General features: G+C 44.4%; 1 protein-coding gene across 2 annotated transcripts in view; it reads right to left on the bottom strand.

Moving 5' to 3' along the window:
* PISD (phosphatidylserine decarboxylase) overlaps window positions 1–19,525 on the bottom strand; it is a 69,577-nt gene that overhangs the window by 29,095 nt on the left and 20,957 nt on the right. The window contains exon 3 of one of the 2 annotated variants that reach the window (XM_087705903.1): window positions 12,768–12,943. In XM_087705903.1, coding sequence (XP_087562029.1) covers window positions 12,768–12,943 — 176 coding nt within the window. Of the gene's footprint in view, window positions 1–12,767; window positions 12,944–19,525 lie in introns of those variants that run through there. The other variant, XM_087705904.1, reaches the window with a different exon arrangement.

The following is a 19,525-nucleotide window of genomic DNA, read 5'->3' on the forward strand; positions in this document are numbered from 1 at the left end:
AAAATATAAAATTGTCTTGATGGATCACAAACAAAACATAAGATTAAGTTGGGGAAAAAAAGGAAATGCAGTTATGGTCACCATCAAATGTCAAGCTCAAGGCAAGCCCTCCTTCCTTTCAATTCCGAACTGGTCCAATCAGACTTAAAATATTGCGCCAGGCCTGCACATCCCATTTTAGGAAGCTGGTTGACAAAATATAGAGTGCCCAGAAGAGAGCAACCCACGTGACAAAGGGTCTTGAAGGAATACCGTTTAAGGAACAGTTGGAGACATGGGCACGTTTAGCTTAGAGAAGAGATGAGAGAAATGTTTGGTGTCGAGAGAAGTCAGGACTTCTTGTGATAAAGAAGCTGACTTCAGATGAGCGGAAGGAAAAACCTCCTGCAGTCACAGGCTTTTATTGTCTTGGGAGAGGGCGGACTCTTCTTTGCTGGATGCCATTTGTCAAGTACTGTATATCTGTCAAAACATCCTTGCCTTGAGCAAACCATTCCCCAAGACAGGTGCCACCACAAGGAAGACCTGCTTCAACATGGTGCCCACTTGCAGGCCACAAGCCTCAGTATGTTCAGACCTGGCTAGAATTAGAGCTAAAACTGGTGAAGAATGTCAGCTTCGTCTCCTGAGAATTGTGCAACGTAAGTTTCAGCTGCTGGAAGTAGTAGACCCTTAGTTTAGTTTAGTTTAGTTTAGTTTAGTTTAGTTTAGTTTAGTTTAGTTTAGTTTAGTTTAGTTTAGTTTAGTTTAGTTTAGTTTAGTTTAGTTTATTGGATTTATATGCCGCCCTTCTCCCAAAGGATTCAGGGCGGCCTACAACATTAAAAAAACACATATTACAAAAGTTAAAAAGGAAATTAAATAAAGTATCCAAAAACAAACCCAACTAATATTAACAATAAAAATTTAAAAATTAGATTAAAATTAACAATTAAATTAATCATTTATTTTATTCTGTTCAGGCCAGGCCGGCTTGCTAGAAAAGCCAACTTTTTAGGGTGCGTCGTAAGGACCGGAGGTCAGGGATTATGCAAAACTCCAGGGGCAGCTTATTCCAGAGGAAAGGCGCTCCCACAGAGAAGGCTCTTCCCCTGGGGGTCGCTAGCTGACACTGGCCGACAGCACCCTGAGGAGGCTAACTCTGTGGTATCGCACTGGACAGTGGGAGGCTACTGGTGGCAGGTAGTAGTCTCGCAGGTACCCTGGGCCTAAGCCATGGAGCGCTTTAAAGGTCATAATTAGTACCTTGAATCGCACCCGGAAAACAACCGGCAACCAGTGCACGCCGCCTAAAAGGGGTGTAACATGGGAGCAGCTAGGTACCCCTATGATAACCCATGCGGCCACATTCTGGACCAGCTGAAGCCTCCAGGTGCTCTTCAAGGGCAGCCCCATGTAGAGAGCGTTGCAGTAGTCCAGGCGAGAAAGGACAAGGGCATGACTGACTGTGCACAGAGCATCCCAATCCAGGAAGGGGCGCAACTGACGTACCAGGCGAACCTGGTAAAAGGCCCCCCTGGTCACAGCCATCAGGTGTTCTTCTAAACTAAGCTGCATTTCCAGGGGGACTCCCAGATTGCGGGCCCTCTCTGAGGGGGCTAAAATTTCTCCCCCTATCATCAAAGATGGAACAAGACGCACAAATTGGGATGACAGAAACCACAGCCACTCAGTCTTGGAGGGATTGAGCTTGAGCCTGTTCCTCCCCATCCAGATCCGCACAGCCTCGAGGCATCGGAACACCACGTCGAGGGCATCGTTTGGGTAGTTTGAGGTAGAGATGAAAAGTTGGGTATCATCAGCATATTGATGATACCATACCCCAAAACCACGGATGATCTCGCTCAGCGGTTTCATATATATGTTGAAAAGGAGGGGTGAGAGAACCGACCCCTGGGGCACCCCACAAATGATGCGCCTCGGGGTCAATCCCTGTCCTCAAGTCAATACGAACTTCGACCTATCCGACAGGTCGGAGGAGAGCCACCGTAAAACGGTGCCCCTCCACTCCCAACCCCCCGAGTCGTCGCAGTAGGACACCATGGTCGATGGTATCGAAAGCTGCCGAGAGGTCTAATAAGACCAGGACAGAGGAGCGGCCCCTGTCCTGGGCCCACCAGAGATCATCAACCAACGCAACCAATGCCGTCTCCGTGCTGTACCCGGGCCTGAAACCTAACTGAAACGGATCCAGATAGGCAGCCTCATTCAGGTACTGGGGAAGCTGACGTGCTACCACACTCTCGACAACTTTCGCTACAAAGCCAAGGTTGGAGACCGGCGATAGTTGGCTAAAGAAGCTGGGTCCAGGGAAGGCATCTTAAGGAGGGGCCTCACCACCGTCTCCTTCAAGGCGGTGGGAAAGAACCCCTCTCTCAATGAAGCGTTGCTAATCGCCTGGAGCCAGCCTCATGTCACCTCCTGGGAAGCCGAAACTAACCAAGAGGGACACGGATCCAGCACACAAGTGGCAGCACTGAGTCTCCCCATAATCCTGTCCATGCCCTCGGGGGCCACAGGGTCAAACTCATCCCAGATAGTCTCCACAAGATTCATCCCCGTCGACTTGCCCGAATCTACCCAGTCAGAATCCAAGCCTGTCCGAATTTGAGCGATTTTATCCTGCAGATACTGAACAAATTCTTCAGCCTTACCCTGCAAGGGGTCTTTCCAAGTTCCTTGGTTAAGTAAGGAGTGGGTCACCCTAAACAGGGCGGCCGGGCAGTTATCTGCGGACGCGATAAGCGCGGAAAAATGTTGCCGTTTTGCTGCTTTTATCGCCATTAAGTAGGATTTAATATGAATTCTTACTAGTGTTCAATCTGATTCAGACCGGCTGGCCCTCTAACCACTCTCTAGGCGTCTTTTCCGGCGTTTCATCTCCCGGAGCTCCTTGGTAAACCAGGAAGCTACCCGGGATCGACACCGGGTCAGAGGACACAAAGGCACAATGCGATCCAAGGCCCCAGTGGCTGCCCTATCCCAGGCTTCCACTAGGGCTTTGGTCGAGCGGTGAGCAAGGGATTCAGGAAAAGTCCGAAGCTCCATCAGGAACCTTTCAGGGTCCATCAGGCACCTGGGCAGAACCATCTAGTCAGTTCCGCCTCCCTGCGGTGAGGGGTAGCAGTACGGAAGTCAAGCCTGATGAGGAAATGATCCGACCATGACAAGGGTTGGATAGAAATGTCCCCTAAATCTAGATCATTCATCCACTGCTGAGAGACAAAAATCAGGTCGAGCATGTGTCCTCTGTTATGGGTGGGTTCTTGAATTAACTGAGTTAGGTTCATAGCCATCATGGAAGCCATGAACTCCCGAGCTGACTCGGATGTCTCGCCAATGGAAAGCAAATTGAAATCCCCCAGGATCATAAGCCTGGGGAAATCAACCGCCGATGTGGCTAACACATCCAGCAGTTTCGGCAGGGCCGATGAAATGTAGCAGGGAGACAGGTATGTAACAAAAAGGTCCACCTGAACTCCAAGGCCCCATTTCACAAAAAGGGACTCCTACCCACCTATCTGAGGCACAGTGACTTTCCCTAATAAACGCCCCCCCCCCTGCCCTGGGCTCTCAGCTAGTACATTAGAGTGCAAGCACTTGAGCCATGAAGCCAGACCTGGAGCTTGCAAAGCCTCTCCTCAATGACTATTCGAAAAAGGGAAGGAGAGGAGAAAGAACTTGTGGCAAGGGCTAAATGCATTTTATCTCATTCCAATGAGTTTTTTTTTCACTTGTTCACCCACTAATTTTTCCTTAGTAAATGTTCCCTGCTCTCCATCTTCTCAACAAATGTTTGGGAATAGGCCTATGCCAACACCCCGTTTCCTTCAGCAGCAACCTTCCCCATCTCCTTCTCTATATCTGATCCCAGAACTCTTCATCACAACAATAAAAAAGAGCAAGGATTGTGTCCCCGTAATTTCCCAACAGCATCTAGACTCAATTTATTTTGAAGCATCCTGAAGTTTTCTACTTATTTATTAAATTTATATCCCATCATTCTTCCAGAAGCTCCACGCAGTGTATACAGCATTTGTGCTTCCAATTCTCCCAACAAACAGCCTCTGGTTTCCAAGTTTCTGAGAAGTTGATCTTTTTCTCATGTGCAATCCATCAAATGCTCACCAACAGACTTTGGTGCCACTTAGTTTCTCATGAAGTCATATCAGGCTTCCCAAATTGGAATTCCATTATTGCACATTGAGAATCTGTTCGCCTGCCCCACAAACATCTAACAAGTAATGACAAGGATGGTAACAAAAGAGATACACCAATTAATATCAAGCAGAGCAAATTACAAACAGCTCTTTATAATATCTAATGGATTAGCAATCCATTATGCTGTGCACACGTGGGTGACATATTGGTTAGAAAGGAAAACTATTATAAATGATAAAAGCTGAATTTCAAAATATATTGCCAATAAAAGGGAAAAGAAACAAAGACAAGAAAAGCAACCCCTCTTATGAACTAAACAAATCTAGTCTTATACATAAAGTCAAGTAAGAGTATGCAATGTAATATTTAATTAATAATGAGAAAATGCAGGAAATTAAAAACCTAAACGTGCATTCTACGGATTGCAGAGTTCTCCAAATGGAACTTCATAAATTCCTTGTGAAAACCAAGGGAGTTCTTCAGACCCCTGAATAGGGAAAGGCATCCTTCCAGTCTTATACTGGAGGCACAGGATCTGTATGTTTACTCTCATAAAAGAAAACAACAGCAATCGTCTCCCATCAGTTTATTCAAAACAGTTTAATCCCTAAAAAGAGATGCATTCAAAACTGTGAGATAATTTCCAAAAACATGGTACATGAGCATATTGTATCATGTTATTGAGCATCATGTTCCAATGAACTGAACTCATCAATTTTATTCCCAAACAACCTACCACTGTCCAATAATATAGAAAGTAATAATTTGTTTTGTATTAAGTGTAACTTTTAATCCAAAGAAAAGTGATTTAATGGTACCAAAATGATCTAGTGACATTCACAGATCAGAGACTCAAAGCTTTTCTTTCATGCCTCCCTATACTTTTGAGTATACAACTTATTGTCATTTAACAACAATTTCTAACAGTTACTATAAGATTTTTTTTATTTTTTATTTTTTTATTACACAGACAACAATGGGAAAGGGAGAAGATGGGGGGGAAAAAGGGGGGGAGGGGAAACCCATCTTCACATATAATATGTCGTTTGATCACAGGTGCATCCCTACTAAGTTTATACATCCCGTATCTCTCTGTTGTATATTTAATAAACACCACAATAAGCTAGGGTTTAAAAAACAAAATAAAACAAAATAAAACAAGAGAAAAAAAAGGGTGGGGGGAGGGGGGGAGGCCAAAAAGGACAAAAAAAAGTCCAAAAAAAGGGGGGGGGGAAACCCATCATCACATGCAGCATGTCGTTTGGTTACGGTTGTTTTAACATCTACATCTTCAAATAATATTTACCATCTCAGATATTTCCTCTAATGTAACTAAAGGCCTCATTTTCCTTCTACAACATAATGAAAACTGGTATATATAGGCAGCGATGCCTTGTTGAACAATGAAGGAATAAGATCTCTGTTTGAAGGTATGAAATGCAAGGTTAACAATGAATAGAAGTATACTCTCTGGGGGAAAACAATGCTAATGTTAACTGAATATATGTTGTAACAGTTACTATAAGATTAATGCAGTCATAGTAGAAGGGATTCTAGAGCAGTCAAGGCTACAGGTTTATATCTGGATGGCAGAAAAGCATTTTAATCAGAAGTATTACCATATTTTTCAGACTATAAGACGCACTCCACGCCCCCGGCCCTCAAGAGGCTGAAAATTTGGATGGGTCTTATACTCCAAATGTAGCTTTTTTGGAGCTTTTTTCAGCCCTAATGGGGGACTATCGAGTGAAGCCATCTTTCCTGCTTGGCCTGCTTTTTGCATTGCTTCTCTCTCCAACAATCAGCTGTAGTTTAGAAGCTGTTTTTTATCCCCACCTAGGTGATAAAAAGCATGCGTGCGCAAGGGCTCAAAACCAGCAAACTTATGTGCTGAAGCTGACCAGACTAAGGATGCTATCCAGATGAACACCTGGTAGGCAGAATTTTCCCCCCTATTTTCCTTCCGAAAAACTAAGGTGTTTTATACTCTGAAGAATATAGTAATTCTTCAGGATATCCTGTTAAGGGATCTGCAGTATTAATTCCACTCAAGGTCTTTAACCTGCAAGAGAATTTCACACTTCCAAAAGTTTTTGGACCTCCAAATCCTCCAGTGAGTAAGGGGTACCAATAATACTGATCTAGAGATGTTTTTCATGGAAAGGGAATAGTAAGCATAACAACTTTAGTTAATCCAAGAAATCCAGACATCTCATGGAATTAAATAAACTAAAACATTAAAGCTACCTTCTCTGACTTCCAGAGTTTAAAAAAAGATGAATCATTTTCATAACATCTAAAAGAACATTTTGGTTTGTTTCGGTAAGACATGATTGATTCCTGGCAACTGCCGTGACAAGTCTATACGGTTTCCTTGGTGAGATTTTGGGAAGTCCTTTGCCATTGCTTCTTCCCAAGGCTAAGAGAGCAGGAGGGGCCCAAAGTCTCCCAGCTGGTTTTGTGCCAGGGTGGCTCCCAGTTTCTAGCCTGGAGCCTTAAACTGCCACACCTTGAATCTACATATGAGGGACACATAAACCAAACTCTCATTCTCTAAGTACTGATTTACCATGATATACAACACTCAAAACCACTTAACCATCCAAGAGAGATCTTTATGTATTCTCAACCCAGGAAGCCTCTGGACACAGCTAGCGAGAAAAAAGCTGATTGGTGGGAAATGGTAGCCCCTAACGACCTTCAGATCAGATTCAATCCAAATTAATACGGCATGTATACAAAAAGCTTATCATTCCCATAGAAATGCTGATTTATGGGAGATTTTTGGATTAAAACCCATTTCCCTATTTAATAATAGTACTGAACATTCCAGTGTTCCCAAGGGATCAAATTCCATAGTCTTTGTAACAGCCCTTTGTGTCATACCGAATACTATGGCCTCTCCTCTGGACAGAGGGTCAGGGGTTACATCTTCCCCCTGGAAGGCTTCCCTCTGGACAAGAGATTCACGCTTGATCTTTTTTGGGAGCCAGGATCTCCCATTGGGCAACGGCTCTTGCACTCTCTGCTGCTGCAAACCCGCTGCCCTTTGGGCCATCTCCCAGGGGCTGCTTGCCAACCCCGGCCCCACCCCTCTGCTGAGCCAATCCAGGGCCCGGAGGAAGGCTGCCAGACGTCGGGGTCCACCTGATCCAGACAGGGGTGGAGGGACAGAGCTCAGCTGGAATGCCATGCTGCACCAGCCTCCCTGGGAGAAGATGTTACCATGAGCTGGGGCCAAAGGGCACTGGGTTCAGGAGACGTGTGCTGCTCCTGTGCCAGACTTTAGACAGCCTTCCTGCCAGCTACTCCGTATCTTTCGACAACATAATCTGCAATCTATTTTTAAAGGAAAACAAACAACGGAGTAGAGGGCGGAAAAAGCACCAGTGACTCACCCTGGCCTTTATAGTCCGATTGTGTCCAGGACATGGGAGAAAAATCTGCTGGCCTTCATTCAAGGGAGGCTTCTGAAGAAACCCATGCGGGAACACTTCTGATGGTTTTTCATTCCGTGATTATTTATTAAGAACATTTAAATGGCTGACCAACTCACTCACGGTGCTTCTGGGCAGCTTACAGAAATAAAAACCCCAATACAAAACTGAATAACCCCCCACCCCCCACCCCACTCCCTTTGTTACAAAAATCCAGCTTCGTATCAGCCTGGGGTCCCTAGAGCAAGACCACCTCTTCAGAGATTTTCAAAAGAATATCAAGGCCACTCTTACCTACACAGAGGTGATATTCCCCAGGAAAGGAGTTGTCACAGAGAAGGCCCTTCTTCATGGTCCCACTAGATCAGTGTTTCTCAACCTTGACAACTTGAAGATGTCCGGACTTCAACTCCCAGAATTCCCCAGCCAGTATTCGCTGGCTGAGGAATTCTGGGAGTTGAAGTCCAGACATCTTCAAGTTGCTAAGGTTGAGAAACACTGCACTAGATGGTCCCACTCCTTAAGAGGGGAGGCAATCTCTGTCTCCCTGCTCTTGGGAGGGGGAGTGTCAGGCACAATAGGACCTTTTCACAGCTACCCACTTCAAGATATCTGGAAATGTTATGAAGGGGTGAGGGAGAGAATGCTCAGCAGTAGCTCCAACCCTCCTCCCCCTGGAATGGGCAGGAGTGAATATTTACACCTTTTTTAATACAAATAAAACAAACATAGTAAATAAAAAAAGAAAGAAAAAGAAAAAAACAAATATTATAGTGCACCCCCACCCCCACGGAGACCTTCCCCCCCTTATATTTCTTTGTCTATAACAACTAAAAGATATACAATATATTCCAATGGTGCCCTTATCCCCTCCAAAACAACCTATTCTTAAGTACGTTTACTCCCTAAACACTATGTCCCATATTTTAGATGCTTCTTCAATGTGTGTTTAATTATTTATTAATGATATTTATTTATTATTTACTCCATCTTGCTCTTTGGGGAGACTCTGGGCAGTTTGAGGATATGAATGGATGCCGTATACTTTGCAGAGCCCCTCTTGACAAATTAAGCATATTCTCCTATTTTAACAAGGTTTAAGGGAGGTCAAACTCAAGGCCTGCGGACCAGTTCCAACCCACGGGATGCTTAGATCTGACCCAAGGGGCTGTCCTGGAAACAGCAAAAGGACCAGCCCATGGTGCCTCTGCCAGTGAAAATGGAATTCGGGAGGGTCGCACAGGGCCCTCCTAAGTTCCGTTTTTATGGGCAGCGGTTTGCAGGAGGCCATTGCAGCCGGAAACGGAGTTTGGGAGCCTGTTTTTGCTGGAAGGACACTCGGGCCACCACAGGCGCCCCTCACATGAGTGACGTCAAGCTGGCCACACCCACCGACCCTGCCCCCCCCAAGGTCAAACACAACTATGATGCGGCCCTCAACGAAAATGAGTTTGACACCGCTGGTTTAAGGCTTTAAGGCATCATTTTGCTGCTTAACAAGCACCCACAAATGTGCAACACCAGACTGAAAGCATACCCCCTCTTCTACCGCACTGACACCACAGCATCAGCAGCTCTGCAACTGCAAGTCCCAGGCAGAACGCAAAGACCAGGCAGGCCAGGCCATGAGACAACAGCACCATTCAGTACAAGATACAGTACAAGGCATTTGATAAGGTAGACCATAACCTACTACTAGATAAAGTAGAAGAATGTGGGTTGGACAGCATCACCACCAGATGGATTCGTAACTGGCTGACCAACCGCACTCAAACCGCACGTTTAGTCCTCAATGGAACTGCATCTTCATGGAGGAAAGTATGCAGTGGAGTACCCCAAGGCTCTGTTTTAGGCTCAGTACTCTTCACATCTTCATCAATGATTTGGATGAGGGAATAAATGGGGAACTCATCAAATTTGCAGATGACACCAAGCTGGCAGGAATAGCCAACACTCCAGAAGACAGGCTAAAGATACAGAAGGATCTTGACAAACTTGAACATTGGGCAATATCTAATAACATGACATTCAATGGTGAAAAGAGTAAGGTTCTACATTTAGGCAAGAAAAATGAAATGCACAGGTACAGTATAGGTGGTACCTTGCTAAATAGTAGTAACTATGAGAGGGATCTTGGAGTCCTAGTGGACAACAGTTTAAATATGACCCAGCTGTGTGCAGCAGCTGCCAAAAAAGCCAACACAGTTCTAGGCTGCATAAACAGAGGGATAGAATCAAGATCATGTGAAGTGTTAATACCACTTTATAATGCCTTGGTAAGGCCACACTTGGAATACTGCATTCAGTTTTGGTCACCACGATGCAGAAAAGATGTGGAGACTCTAGAAAGAGTGCAGAGAAGAGCAACAAAGATGATTAGGGGATTGGAGACGAAAACATATGAAGAACCGTTGCAGGAACTGGGTATGTCTAGTTTAATGAAAAGAAGGACTAGGGGAGACATGATAGCAGTCTTCCAATATCTCAGGGATTGCCACAAAGAAGAGGGAGTCAAACTATTCTCCAAGGCACCTGAGTGTAGAACAAGAAGCAATGGGTGGAAACTAATCAAGCAGAGAAGCAACTTAGAACTGAGGAGAAATTTCCTGACAGTGAGAACAATCAGTGGAACAGCTTGCCTCCAGAAGTTGTGAATGCCCCAACACTGGAAGTCTTTAAGATGTTGGATAGCCATTTGTCTGAAACGTATAGGTTTCCTGCCTAGGCAGGGGGGTTGGACTAGAAGATCTCCAAGGTCCTTTCCAACTCTGCTATTGTATTGTAAGATGCAAGCTACCCCATGAAACAAAAACGGAGGCTGCTCTGACAAGGGTTAAAAATGCACGCTTAAATGCAAAAATGGAACTCCTCATTTATATTATGCCTTTAAAAGAAAGGTTTCAACGACGCCAAAATAATAAAATACAGGGGGGCATTCCAAAATCAAGACACTACCATGGAGTCCTCTCCCTTGTACGAATCAAACAAACTCTTTTGAAAAAAAGGAAATTATCTGCATAGATCAGGGGTGTCAAACTCCATGCTGATCCGGCCCACAATGAAATCAAGTTTGACACCCCTGGCATAGAGAGATCCTTTGGCACAGGGGAAGAAAGCTGCTTCGGAAATTTAGGGGTAGATGAGGGACAGGGCATGACACATGGGAGGAAGCACATCATCTCAAAACAAATAGCAGATATTCTGAGAGTCTCCTACACTGTTTGGGGGTGAGTAACCTCAGGGCTCAACCCTCTTTCTTGAATCCCTCCCAAAAGGCCTGTCCCCCAGCTGACCAAGCCCCTGGAATTGAAAACTGAATGTGGAATATTAGGCAGGCTATGCCATACCTAGCCATGTGCAATGACAACTGGTACACCCTAACAATGGCAGAAATGAGAGTAAAAAACTTGCGGCCCCCTCCTTCTAGTGCAGGGGTCTCCAAACTTAGCAAGTTTTGTGGACTTTAACTCTCAGAATCACACTGCCAACTGAGGAATTCTGAGAGTTAAAGTCCACAGGTCTTAAAGTCACCATGGTTGGAGACCCCTGTTCTAATGGTATTGAGATGCTACCACCCCATCCACGAACGCCCAACTGAAAAACCAAATGGAATTCCCAGAATGAGCTTCCACTTTTCTTCAAGGCAGTTAATTGTATATTGTGCAATCAGGGTTGTAGGGGAAGGTCAATAAATCATGGATTGCTGTGGCTCCTCTTCTGGCCTTTGGCAAACCAAGAGAAACTGGAAGAAAAGCTGGGGGGGGGCATTGGAGCAGTTTTATCCCCCACAAGTCCAAAGACATTAAACTCTCGGGCTTGCTTATTCAGCCACACCTCTTTGGGGAACTAATTATGCTCCTGTTGTCTTTATTTTTGGTATTTGTATACCTGTATACCTTCATTTTTATTGCTTTATTGCTTTGTTATCATAACAGGCAGTGAGCTAATGGATATCAAGCCTCTTAATGAAGAAGAGAATCTGTACCCCGCCCTTGTGCAGGACAGAGTGAAACACATCTAGCCATAGTCAATATGCACGGTATTGATATCAAAAGCATCCTCCCCTAATCTTAAAGCCTTGGACTCAGCCGGGGCAGCTGAAGTGCTCCGGGATGCCTCAGATTGTGCTGGCTGCCCAAGAGGTCTATAAGGCAATCCAGCCACTCACTCACCTCTAATGAATTAATGGACAGGATTCCCCACAGAGCACTTCCAGATCCGGTTACTGGAAATTCACCCTCAGCAAAAAATACAGAAATAGCGCCACACTAAGTATGGCGATCAAAACAAACCTTTTCCTTTTCCGAAACAAACTGATGCATTTAGCCAACATTGCACTGGGACTGTTTGCCAACAGGATGAGACCTGTAAGCATTAACTTTCACCACTACAAGATTTGTTAAGGCAGTAGTGATTTAAAAGAAAAAAGAAAAACTTTCTACCACCGATTATTCTCATTGGCTCTTATGTTTAGCAAAGCCCAAGAATTTTGTTCAATCCACATTTTTAACCACCTTACACGATTCCCATTCTAACATGTGAATCAAAATGTAATTAGTCTCTAGATTTCACATTTCTCTGAATTAAAATGTTAAAATCAAATTGGATGTTAAAATGTATACATTGCATGTTTAGATTTAAAAAGGTTCAAAGTGAATTGTTTTAAGGTAACACTCTTTTTTTCCCCCAAAACAGCTATTGATTAATGTAGGAATGAGAGAAATGAACCAATACAAACCAGGAATAGAAAAATCCATTATTTTACTTAACATTACCAGGAAATCAGAAAAAAAAATCCAAGAAATGTAAGGTCTTTTTCATTGACAGTATTTTTAGTGTTTGTATAACAAAAGACAATTGTAGGATTCTGTAGCCTCTGCTCATGACCTCTGCTCATACCAGCAAGATGCTGATATATGGGAATCTTAAATACTTCCCTATAAATTTACAGTGCAGAGAAAAACCACAATTTTGATCCAGATCGCCTGTGGAAGCATGGCTTTAATTGGCTGAGCAGAGGAAACACTAGTAAAGCAGCAGAAATTCTAAGATAGATTCTCATATGCCAAATTCAGCTTTTTAAACAATGCACTACAATCCGTTTCTTCTCATGTTTCCTTGGAAGGTTTTGGCATTTTAGAACAAGTTACAGAATGTTTAATCACTTACTTCCCATTCACTTGCAATTTGGGGGGCCACCTCCACACCCAACTTTTCAAGATCCTTGTCCTTGTGCTTCTCATATTGCTTGTATCCCACATATCCTGTGCCTGTAGCCACAAAAAGATGCAGTGGACGGATGCGCAGCACCACATTCAGAGGTCCGGTGTGCAGGGGTCTCTGCCCTGGAACAAAAGGGGTCCACACTTTAGAAATCAAAGTAGGCAAGAGGTTGGAGCCCAGCTGGTGGTTCAAGCCAAAGGCCTAAGACAACAGGGCTTCAGGGACAAAGGCAAAATTTGTATCCAAATGGACAAAAGACTAGCTGGCTGCCTGTCATACAGGTTTGTGGCTTGTCACTAGCTAAATTGGCTTGCAACTCAATTTTTTCAGACATGAGGCACTTCAGAAAAACCACAACCCTAAACTATTGGTCAACCAGAACACTGAAAAATAGTTAACTCTAATAAGACATCTACTTCGCTTCTTCCAAATGAAATTAATTTAGTAGTACATCCTTTTTTCATATCTGAGAACTATGATAGTCTACTGGTCCATGGTGTGTGGGATATCTAAATATATTTAAAATTTATCAGAGGCCAGGAGGTTGCCAGATCTAGCAAGATTTAAAGTGGGAACACCAAAATCTGATTGAATTTGCCTGGTTCAGTTTTTTTATTTAAAAGTAACGAATGATGAAGTTACCTAGGTTGGTAATGAAACATCTGCAAGAAAACCACCAAATTCAAGAAGCACCAAGGAGCCCTCATTTCAACCCTGAGTTACAAACATTCTCCTTCGTCAGGAATGAATGACAAATGAAGGAATGCAGACTGAGCATAAAATCAATTCACTGGTATAAAACAGGTACTAGGTTCAAGTGCCTCAGTCCTGATCTCTAGTAAATGTGTTAGTCTTTAAGGTGCCCTTAAATCTTAGCCCCTTAAATCTTTTGTGCAATTTGGCTACCACAGAAATTGCCAACCCGGGCAGATTCACTGCAAACCGTCCAAATATCTAACCTAAAAGCCCAATCTGCCTTCTGCTCTTTGCAAAGGGGAGGTACGGATCTCCCTCACTGAGGCTTCAGAATGACCTTCTATGGTTCTGCTGCCTCCTGCTGGACACTGCCTGCTATGGAACTACTGGCTATCAGAATTTCAGAATTTGGAGATGAATGTACAGTTGAGCGCAAATTTGTTTCAGCATCCAGACCACAGTTGAGATGCACTGACTGAGCTGAAGAGAAGCACAGTCTGACTGATTGGCCAATGGTAACAAAAGACAATGGAGCTGGTTGAGGGCCTCTGAAGCTCCCTGGGTCAGTCTGAGCCATTCATTGCTCTCAGTCCAGCTCCATCACAAGGAGGCAGATTCCCGTAAGCAGCTAAGACACAAATCTAATAAATATCCCATCGCTTCCTCACTGAGATGGTGTAGGAGGAGAGCCATGTTAGTCCACAATGGCAAAAAAAATAAAAATCAGGAATCCAGTAGTCCTTTTTCTGAGTAACCATTTTTATTTAAAAGGCATCAGTTTTCTTGAGCTGCAACTGAAGCTATCAGATGCGTGAAATGAGTAGTCTGGAGTAGGATTTAAACTGCGTGAAGGTGGGAGGAAGCACAGGGAAAATTGCTTGGTTATGCAGAAGCAGGTTATGTGTGAGATTGATCAATTAAACACTACAACTGTCTTAAAAGCGCCTTGTGTTTGTTGAGGTCTTTTAAGATTGCCTGAACACTTTTACTCTGTTCTTACCAGACCCTCCCTGAGAGGGCTCCATGGATTCATCTGTAGATTTCTGCAGTTTAGTTTCCTGAAGGTCTGCTTCCATCTCTGCCGAGCAGGCCAGAACAAATGTCCTTGTGGCGGAGATCTTGGCTACAGATGGTGTGTGCTGGGCGAAAGCTGGAAGCATTCAGTATACATGGCATTCGGCAGTTCTCCTGCGTGAGATGGAGCTAATGTGTACATGATGTACTTGTAGAGGGACATCAAGGAAAAGGATGTTCTGTACTTTGCTCTAGGCCAGAGGTCGGCCAACTCATTCGTCAACACAGCCAAATATCAACAGGACAATGATTGAAATTTCTTTCAAGAGCCAAAAGAAAGTGTGGCCTGTTTTGTGGGAGTGGCTCGGTGGTTATATGACTGGGTGGGCATGGCCAACTTGGAAAATGTGGTGAAACTCCCTTAACAACGCTCTTGCTTAGCAACCAAAATTTTGGGCTCAATTGTGGTCATTCTTTCTTTCTTTCTTTCCTTCCTTCTTTTTCTTTCTTTCATCTCTCTCTCCCACTTTCTCTTTCTCTCTTTTTCTTTGTCTCTCTGTCCCTCTGTGTCTGTCTGTCTATCTGTCTCTCTCCCCACTCCCATCATCTCTGTCATTCTGTGCGTGTCTGTCTGTCTGTCTCTCACTCACTCACCTAATCACTCACTCTGTGTGTCTCTCTCTGTGTCTCTGTCTCTCTCTCCCTCCCTCCCACTCTGTCTCTCACTGTCTCTGTGTGTCTGTCAGTCTCTCTCGGATTTCTTCCCTCCCTCTCTCTGTCTCTCTCTCTCTCTGTGCCTCTGTCTGTCTGCCTGCCTGTCTGTCTGTCTATTTGTCTCTGTCCACAAAATACTGCGTAGAGCAGCGGCGAGGCTCTGCGCAGCTGGTGATGACTCCGGAGGCCATCCGTGGGGGGGCGGGGTCCCCTCACGTTCGTCTTCCCAGATGGCCTCTGGAGTCATCGCCAGCTGCGCAGAGCCTCGCCGCTGCTCCACGCCATGGAAAATATAAGTGTGCGCATGCCCCACGCAATTACAGCCCAGAGCAGGACCAAAGCCCCTCTTCCAACTGGCCCTTCCTCCCTTGGAGGACTTCGGAGGGAAGCTTCTGCAGAAGCCCGAGCGAGTGAGAACAAGTTCCAGCCGTTACGAAGTCTCCGACACTGTAATTGTATGGGCTGTGCACGCGGGCCTATGTTTTTCATGGCGTGCAGCAGCAGCGAGGCTGTGTGTGGCCGGCGATGACTCTGGAGGCCATCCGGGAAGACGAGAAACGTGAGCCCGCCCCCCGCGAATGGCCTCCGGAATCATCGCTGGCCACGCAGAGCCTTGCTGCTGCTCCACGCCGTGGAAAACATAAGCACGCGCGTGCAGCTTGTTCTCACTCGCCCGGGATTCTGCAGAAGCTTCCCTCCGAAGCCCTCCAAGGGAGGAAGGGCCAGTTGAGAGAGGGGCTTTGGTCCTGCTCCGGGCTGTAATTGCGTGGGGCGTGCGCGCACCTGTTTTCCGCAGAGTGGGGCCACGGCTAGAAGATAAGGAACTTGAGGTAACGCAGCGGTGGTGGAAGAGCCACACTCAAGGGGCCAAAGAGCCGCATGTGGTTCATGAGCCGCAATTTGCCGACCACTGGTCTAGGCTGAGGATGATGATGATTTGGGAGGGGGGGAGTTTTTGAAGTCCTTATGGAACTGGATTATTAGTACAGATGATGAAAATGTTATCAATTAATCAAGTAAAAGTGTAGCTTCAATGTGAACAGCATCTCACCTATGCATGCCACAGAAGTTAAGAACCACCAAAACTAGAATTGAATAGATCCAAGGTAACATCATGGAAATTGCTGGAAAGTACGTCCATGCCAGAAACCAAAGAAAACAAACAAGTGGGAGAAATGGTGATAGACAGGCAGGAATTTTATCACCATTTTTGTTCAATCTGTATGCTGAAGTAATCATAGGTAAATTAGATCTGGAACTGCCTATTGTTGAAGTAAAGATTGGGGGAAGAACCATAAATAATGTGACGTATGCAGATAATACAACACTATTGCCTGAAAATAAGGAAGACCTGGGAAAAAAATGATCTATAAACTCAAGGATGAAAGTTAAAAAGTAGAATTAATTCTCAACTTCAGGAAAATAAAGATGACAGCAGCTGCAGATAAACATGCAATGTTTAAAATCAACAAGGAGGAAATGGAATTAATTCAAGAATTTATCTTCCTTGGATCAAGAAATGTTCACGATGGCAGTTCTACATCTGAAAGGAAACACAGGATAACCTTAGGCTGCACTGCAATAGTTAACGTGAATAAGATCTGGAAAAGCAGAGATATTGATAGAGATACCAAAAACAGGCTGCTTAAAACAATAGTCTTCCCTATAATGATGTGCAGGTGTGAGAGTTGGACACAAAGAACAGATGATCAAAGAAGAATTGAGGCCTTTGAACTGTGGTACTGGTATAAATTATTGGACAGTCAGAACTACTCACAGAGAGGTGCTGAATCCTATAAAACATTACCAGAAGCCAAAACCACAAGACTGTGTCTGATTTACTTTGGCCATGTCAAGGAACAAATTCATGGGAAAAGTCAACAATGCTGGGATTGGTTAGTGGATCAAGGAGAAGCGCCATGCAAAGAGCTCGCTGGCCTGATGCCATCAAAGCTGATACAGAGATGAACATCCAACAGCTGTGCTTGGCAAGGTAGCATGGGGAGCACTTTCCTGTAAAGTCACAAAGAGTCGGACACAACTGAATGGTTAAAACTACTACTAAAGGAGGAGCTTCAGAGGGGGAAAACCATTCTAAATCAGCCACAAATCTGTTGCCATACAGGTAATCCTCAGATTACAGCCATAATTGAGCCTGGAATTATGATCGTAAATTCTGGCAGTCATTAGGAGGGTCCACACATTGCCATGCACGATTTTATGACTGTTTTTTATTGATTATTAAGTGACCAATGTGATCATTAAGCAAACCAGTTTTCTTCAATAGAGATCTTTTGATGGACACCAGAAATGCCAGAAACTGACATGAAATGGCAAAAATTGCAGTTCCATGGATGCAGGATGTTGCAAATGGCAGTAAATAAAAGCTAGTTGCCAAACACATGACTGGAGGGAAAGAAATGTGGCCATCCAACTGCAGAACCAGCTCTGGAGAGCCTGTCATAATTTTTGCCCATGTCTTTGCCACATATTTGTGGGTACATGTAAATGCCAAAGATGAAATAATATGGGTAAATTATAATTTCTGGTGGTAAGAAGTGCTGTTTTGGCACCAGTTATTATGCTTTTTTCTTTTCTTTAAATTTATTGGCCAATCACCTCCAGTGGATGATGCCTTGAGGTCCATGTTTGCTTCATTTATATAGTGCCTCAAAATCCATGGTGGCCAAAATGGTAAAATTAGGAATTTCTTAGGATGTCTTCTCTAGCTGGTAATATGAAGTCCATGAAATTTGATTCTGCAGTTGTGATAGTGCTAATGCTTGGAGACAGTGAGACAGCTCGATTCTATATTGTCTGATAGAAGCCCCTAAGCAGTGTTTGAGGGGCGGCCACAGAGAGGAGAGGGTCAGGCTATTTTCCAAACCCACAAAGGCCAGACAAGAAATAATGGATGCAAACTGATCAAGGAGAGATTCAACCTGTGAGAACAATCAATCAATGGAACACAAGCCTTCAGAGGTTGTGGAGCTTCATCATTGGAAGCTTTCAAGAAGAGACTGGACTGCCATCAGTCAGAAAAAGGGGAAGGGTCTCCTGCTTGAGCAGGGGGTTGGACTAGATGACCTACAAGGTCCCTTCCAACTGTTAATCTGTTAATCTGATTGAGTCCCCTGGGATATTTCCATATATATATACGGTCTTGTACAAGTAATCCTAGTTTAGCAACTACTATTGGGATTGGCAATTTAGCCACTAAGTGATGCCGTTACTAAGTGAGAGTGACTATGCTTCCCTTTTCCATCACCTTTTGGAATGTTCACCTGGTGGTAGAATAATTAGCAAGGGAACACTGTTTGTATTTACATCCAGTGGAGAGGAGGAGGAGAAGAAATTAGAAAAGAAGAAGGAGGACCCCTATGTTTTGTAATCCCTTTCTCTCCGATCTCTCCCTGGGGGTCGAGGTGATAAGAGAGCATAGCAATAGCAATAGCAATAGCAGTAGACTTATATACCGCTTCATAGGCCTTTCAGGCCTCTCTAAGCGGTTTACAGAGAGTCAGCATATTGCCCCCAACAATCTGGGTCCTCATTTTACCCACCTCGGAAGGATGGAAGGCTGAGTCAACCCTGAGCCGGTGAGATTTGAACCGCTGACCTGCTGATCTAGCAGTAGCCTGCAGTGCTGCATTTTAACCACTGCGCCACCTTGGCTCTTAAGCATAAAGGGAAGGGAGTAAAGAGTCAGTCAGGAAGAGAGATTGTCTAAAGGGATTGCTTGCTTAAGAAATCTCTCCACAATGGGGGTAGGGGTGGGGGAGAGAAAACAGGATCAGGGAGAGAATAACTAACATGTACTGACTCTAATGCAATGGTCCCAAACCTTTCTGGCTTTATGAACCAGCCCGGGGGGGGGGGGGGTCCGCACAAATGGAGCTTTGTGTATGCACTCTCTCGCTGTTCACACACATGGAGATGGGTGCGCTCACCAGCCATGTCCTCAGCCCAATTCTGAATGGGTTATAGCCCTGTACTAGGCCACAGCCTAGGAGTTGGGGACCCCTGTTCTAATGGCAATCCCATAACTACTGAAAGAAACTGTAAAGTTTGTAAATGTGTATCCTTGTTGCAAAGCTATTTTTTTCAGCCCGTTGTAACTTTGAACAGTTGCTGCTCCAGGCACTCGATAAGCGAGGTCTACCTATATGCTTTCAGGAAATTCTTTTGTCGGATTGTGGACTTATATGTTGTTGTGAGGGAAAGATGGAAGATAAGTTTTGTCAGATTGTGTAAATGACAAAATCCACCTATTTGAAAAT

The sequence above is a fragment of the Thamnophis sirtalis genome, unplaced genomic scaffold, assembly GCF_051295495.1.
Source record: "Thamnophis sirtalis isolate CommonGarterSnake01/CBP01778 unplaced genomic scaffold, rThaSir2_p1.2 scaffold_2, whole genome shotgun sequence".
NCBI lineage: Eukaryota > Metazoa > Chordata > Lepidosauria > Squamata > Natricidae > Thamnophis > Thamnophis sirtalis.